Consider the following 5,800-nt stretch of genomic DNA (forward strand, 5'->3'; position numbering starts at 1 on the left):
AAGGTACATGAAAAAGTAACCAGGCCAATTACACAAGATAGGCATGAAATGCCAGGATTGAAATGCACGTCTTTTTAAACATTTGGATGTTTTTTTTCTAAGCACAGCTCTGCTCCAATGAATGATGAATATCGTTAGTAGTTTCATTTTTCCTCCCTGAAAAGAAACCACAGTAAGAATTCTTTCTTCAGATTAAGAGGCAAATGTTCCTGACGTCTTTTTTCAGTCTTTTGGTGCTATGGGTCAGGTCTCTGTGCTGCAAGGCTCACATGGAGGCAGCATGGTGCGCACAGGCCCTGGAGCCGGCTTGGTTTTATACTCCGGCCCTCCTGCGGCACTTGGTGACTTTGGGAAAGTCACTTAACCTCTCTGTGTCTGGTCATTTATCTCTAAAGTAGAGATGATAGCAGTTTCATTCCATAGGCTGTTATGAGGAATAAATGAGATAATTTATGTAAAGCACCTAGAAAAGAACTTAGCACTTAGCAAGTCTTATTAAATGTAGGTTATGTAGTGTGAGAAATCTGAGCTAATGGCCATAAATGTGAGGAGACAGAAAACATTGGTGAAAAAGATTAAAAACTCAAACTGATGAATAATAGTGGAATTAGAAAGATATGTTGTTCAAATAGAATATCCTGATAAAAGTGAAAATGTACACTGATCTCACAATTTGATATATCTGCATTCATTCATTAGGAAAACTATAAAAAAAGCCTTTACACAATGAGTTTTTAAAAAAAGCTGGTTGCCAAAGGAGTTCAAATTAGTAATGTGTTCCTATAAAAAGTATTATCGTATTTGAAAAATTATGAAGCAAATCACTATTGATACATAAGCAAATGCAATAAATGCAAGTGGAATATTATAATAAAGGGTACAAATAGCCTTTGTCAAAGAGGGGATAACTGTTTTGTCATCTTCCCTCGAATATTGTCAAACATATTTTATAGTGATCATTGCATAAACTCAGAAAAGACAAAGAGGACAGGAGAATTAAAAAGTACGATGCTTTATTGTCAAAAATAGACAAACTTTAATTTCCTTTAACAGGAATATTAATTTAAGAGTGTCCATCAGCCATCACCATTTTGTGAGTATCACAGACAAGAGTCAAAGACAGCTGTTTGTGGGACAAGGACAACAGGTCTACATCTGCAGGAGAAGGTCTACATCTGCGGGAGAAGCCTCGTGCACAGCATCACAGTGATCTTCGAGCCCTAAACTATGGCAGACACACAAAACAAAGCTGACTGATCCTGGCCCCGTCCTGTAGAGATCTGCTTCATGGAATCTTTCCAAGATTTGAAAAGTTCAGTTTGTTAGAACACTTGCTGATTTGAATAGTGAAAAATTTGGTCATTTATGGGATCAGTAATAGGATCACACCTGCTTTCGAGTTACATCAGGAGGCAGCCACCTGTCCCTACAACCCTGGCCTCAGGTAAGTAAAGTGGTGCTAACAGCTTGAGCAGGAGATCCCTACCCATGACCTGAAGGCTTTGCTGAATTGAACACTGCAGTGTGGAGGCTACATTCTCTCAATAACATAATAAAACAAGGATAATGATCTGATCTAGCTAGTTGGAACAAGAGAAAAGTAAGACCTTTATTGTTCCCTAGGGACAGGTATCCAGGGCTGAAGCAAGGTGGGTGTGTGCACTGGTTATCCACATCGGGACTTCCATTCTCTGGTCTGTACTATACACCAGATACCCAAAGCCAAAGCACATTTTGTAAATAGGCCCATTGTAATCATTAAAAGTGGTAGTGTGCAGCTGTCTCCTTGAAGATTCGAGTTAAAAAGAGACAAGTTGGTTCCCAGGAGGGGCCAGGGTGAGGTGACACTGCCATGGTGGGATGGCTCTCTGAGAGCAAGCACACGTTGTAGTGAAAAGAAGCTCGTCTGAGAACTCACTCCCCGTTCACTCAGTGGAAGAGTAACCAACCACATGCAGAAAATCAGCCCAGCATTTTCCATTTTTTCAATTCAAGATGACATTCAGTACAGGAGAACCAGAAGTGAGCTGATATTGCACCATAAGGTCATTGAAAACACACTGTGGTCACAGAAAACGGCAGCTCCGGCTTCCGCTACCTCCGTAAAACAACGGCGTGCAGAGGGCCAGAGAGACGCGTGCCGCGGTTCTGCTCCCGCTGTGACACTCGGTCACTCTGGTGTGGGCTTAAGTTTCAAAGAAGCTCACTCACTTGAGTAGGGGCATGAAATCGGAGGTGTGGGCTTCTGGAAGTCTTGATGGGCTAAGCATCTTTCAGTAAGATTCTGTGATTGAAAGGATCACTCTGAAAACTTACAGAAAAAAAGTCATATGAAAGTCAAACTAGGTGAAGCTGGTCTATAGAGTCTATTAGCAAGACGACCTGGAAAACTCGGTGGAGTCAAATACAAAACTAAAGGGGATTGCTTCTTTCCCTCCCTTATTCCATTCCATTCCATTTTGTAAAAAATGTGATATATGCAAACAATGTACACTCTCTTGGGTCATTTCTCAAAAGCCACAAAATAAGCCCTTTGTTGGGTTTGCTGTGACGATGAAACACAGAAGGAAGATGAACTCAATTTGGGGTTTCTTGTGGAGAGCAGGCAGGCGAACTGCAACACTAACTGAGCAGCTGGGCAGTTTTACTGTCCAATCATAAAAAGGACCTTCTAAATGCTTCCCTTTCAGCACTCTTCAATGATGGTTGTTCCAATCAAGGAGTAAAGCTTTTTCTTAACAAGTCGAAATCCTGAGCTCAGGATCAGAGTTCGCCTGAGGCCAGAGGAGAAGCGGCCTCGACTAAAGAAAAAGTCCCTGAAGCTCGTCCACGAGCAGCTCTCCTGCTTGAACACCAATGTCAGCTCAAAAGTGGGCACCACACTAGAATCACACACAATCCTGTCCAGCTTTCTACACACATTTTCAATCTCCAAGTTCACATGCATCACACAGCCACGCAGGCCGCAGGGCTCGGTGGAGGACAGCCGCAGGACGTCCTGAGCGATTCTCTGCGTCAGGTTCTCGGGGACAAGGACTTTTGAGCAACCGAGTTTGGTCTGCTTTGATTTGGACAGACAGTTCTCCAGCATTTTAACCAAATTCTGGCAAGTTGTCTCCTCAAATATCACCTCATTGAGGTTGGGTTCAGGAACAACATAATCCCAGTAGTCAAAATCTGTAGAAAATCGAAGTTTCAGATCGAAGACAATGAAAGAAATGCAGAAGCAGAAAAAACACACCAAGATAACAACACTGGTTACTTCTATCTACTAAGTCTACCTGTTTCTAAAATTGGTTTAGGAGTCGGCCGATCTCATTTTGCTGTTAACTAGCTGGGTATAACAAAGCAAGTCATTAGACCTCTGAGTCTGCAAGTTCATTTGTGAAATAAAGGTTTTGATAAATAGGGTGGATAGGATATAATCATTTTTCTTTAAATTTATATGTGTACAAAGACACACAATCTTAAAGACTATGCATCAAATATCTATTTACAGTTACCCTAGATTACTAGTGATTTTTTTTCTTGCTTGCTCCCCTACTTGTTTACGGGTTTTTCTAATTTTGTTTTCCAGAGAATATGCATTACTTCTGGGACAAAAATCTTTACAATTTTTTTTTGACTAAGGGACTGTTACCTTCTAACTCTAAGAATATATGCATTTATTATTGTAAAATACAGAATATTTGCTTTAGTGATGAACTCACGATAAACTTAAAGAGGTATATTAAATATCTATCACATTTGTATCTTTCTTTAAAAGTCTTTACTGGAATGGCCTGTAGATCCCAATTTTAGCTCCAACCTCTCTGATTAAAAAGTGCTCAAAGAGAAGACCTTTGAGGTTCACGAGGATATTTATAACTGGCTGGGTAGTTTTTTGTAGTCAAGCAAAACAAAATAGTCCTAGGAAAACAAAAATTAGATTTGCTCAAAGGAAAAGAGATAGCTCTGCATTTGGTCACCCACCTTCCAAATTAATCCTACCACTTGGCAGGAAGCCCCACCACACACAGTCAATAGAGCAAGAGACGCCCTGCAGGCTCCCCTCCCTAAGCCTACTCCACCCTCATTGGCTGTGGTGTGTTCCTCTCTCCACACCACAGACTCACTTAGATCACTGTTTTTTTAATAACTAAATGAAACAAATGAACCCCAAATTATAAGGCTCCGTATTTTATCTATGTTGAAGATAGAGAATTTTAGAGCTTTGGCCTGTAAAATTAGATCATTAACCACTTTGGCTTCTAAATGAGGAAGGCCCAGAGACCTTAAGTAATGTGTCTATGCCCACACAGCTCCTTAGTGGCAGAGCAGTGTGTTAACTTAGAAACTGCTGCTTAAAATTGCAAATGACAATATGTCCAGCTTCGCTGCTGTTTTAAACTTTCCTTTTAGCATTAAAAACAGAATAATGGGTATATCCACAAATAGAATACCACTCAGCAATAAAAAGAAACACTACTGATACAAACACAACATGGAAGGATCTCAAAATCCTTAGGCTGCGGGGAAGAAACCAGATACAAAAGGGTACATACGACATGATTCCATCTGTATGAAACTCTAGAGGCAAAATTAACCTATGGTGACAAAAAGCAGATCAGTGTTTCCGTGCGGACAGGGGAGAAGGGAGTGGGGAATTGATGGCAAATGGGTACATGGGAATTTAGGGACAGGGGGTGATGGTAGTGGTTACACGGGTGAATACATTTGTTAAAACACACATAACTGTACACATAAAAGTCACCATAACTTCAAAACCACATGGGGTAAGGAACCTACAGAACGTTTAATGACAAAGAGCCCATTAGCCGCAGACTAGACCTATGCAGCCCTCGGGTATTTTATTTTTTGCTACTTTTGTTTCTTACTATCATGGACATAAGATGGTGGAAAGTTTGGAAAGGAGTCTCTTCGGATGGATTTTGTGGCACTCTCTACATCAAAGGAGGGGGCGACGCCGCACGCCCGCCAACCCTGTCTATCCAGGGGCTGCGACCTTTGGAGGGGAGGGAGGCGGGCAGCTGGGAAACTCACCATTTAGCAGGCTCCCCGAGTGGAAGCCACGGTCCAGCAACTCTGAAATGCTGGCCGGGTTCTTACTGCTCAAACTGCCAGTTGCAACCATGGTCAATGGCTCTGTTTCCCTCGCGGGGCGGGACGGCCTCTCCGGGTGCTGGAAAAAGGAGGCAAGAAGGACAGATGTGCAAAAGCAGGCAGGATGTGCAGAGGCTCCTAAAACGCCCAGCGTCCCCGGAGCGAACTAGCTGAGGCATTCGTTTTCCCAGGGGGAGGAACCGGCCTCTGCAAGTTGAGTTTACAAAGCCCCGGGGGCGGAGACGCCAACTACAGCCGTAGCCTGAAACTAACTCAAAGTTAGCAAAACTTGGAGCGGACTTGCCACGCGGAACGCCCCCGCCCGCGCTGCCCCCACCCAGGCCGCCGCCCCGCTCACCTGCCGGGGCTTCGCCGGGGCCGACGCGCTCGCTGGCAGAGCTGCGGGGTACACAGAGGCGGGCCCTGGCCTCAGGACCCCCCCCCTCTTGGGAGCTCAGTGACCTGCACACCCGAGCAGCGACGGGCACCCGGCTCGGCGCAGCCCACCCCGCTCTGGCTCCAGCGAGCCGCGCCGGCTCCGGGGCAGCGGGCGCTTTATAGGCCCAGCCTCCTCTCCCGGCCCCGGCCCGCCCCGCGTCGCCCCTCCCCGGCCTGCGCCCCGCCCTCTCGGGGTCGGGTCGCATTTCAGCCCGGACACTTCCAGCCGGCCTAGGCGAGCCTCTGGCAGCTGAGGATA

The 5,800-nt window shown here is 44.7% G+C and overlaps 1 protein-coding gene across 1 annotated transcript; it reads right to left on the reverse strand.

Moving 5' to 3' along the window:
* Window positions 1-994: 994 nt before the first annotated feature.
* On the reverse strand, window positions 995-5,563 carry DDIT4L (DNA damage inducible transcript 4 like). The gene is made up of 3 exons (XM_058546468.1): window positions 5,462-5,563; window positions 5,044-5,182; window positions 995-3,177 (listed from the first exon to the last, which is right to left on the reverse strand). Exons 2-3 carry the CDS (start codon window positions 5,132-5,134, stop codon window positions 2,687-2,689), a joined length of 582 nt encoding a protein of 193 aa, XP_058402451.1. The 5' UTR covers window positions 5,135-5,182; window positions 5,462-5,563; the 3' UTR covers window positions 995-2,686.
* Window positions 5,564-5,800: the final 237 nt, after the last annotated feature.

Source organism: Diceros bicornis, chromosome 8, assembly GCF_020826845.1.
Source record: "Diceros bicornis minor isolate mBicDic1 chromosome 8, mDicBic1.mat.cur, whole genome shotgun sequence".
NCBI classification, from domain to species: domain Eukaryota; kingdom Metazoa; phylum Chordata; class Mammalia; order Perissodactyla; family Rhinocerotidae; genus Diceros; species Diceros bicornis.

What these genes read in the sequence shown, in the direction of transcription:
- DDIT4L (XM_058546468.1), bottom strand. Translation starts at nt 5,134, where the DNA reads ATGGTTGCAACTGGCAGTTTGAGCAGTAAGAACCCGGCCAGCATTTCA. An exon ending in CTCGGGGAGCCTGCTAAATG is followed by an intron (nt 3,178 to 5,043) that starts GTGAGTTTCCCA and finishes GATTTTCTACAG; the next exon opens with ATTTTGACTACTGGGATTAT.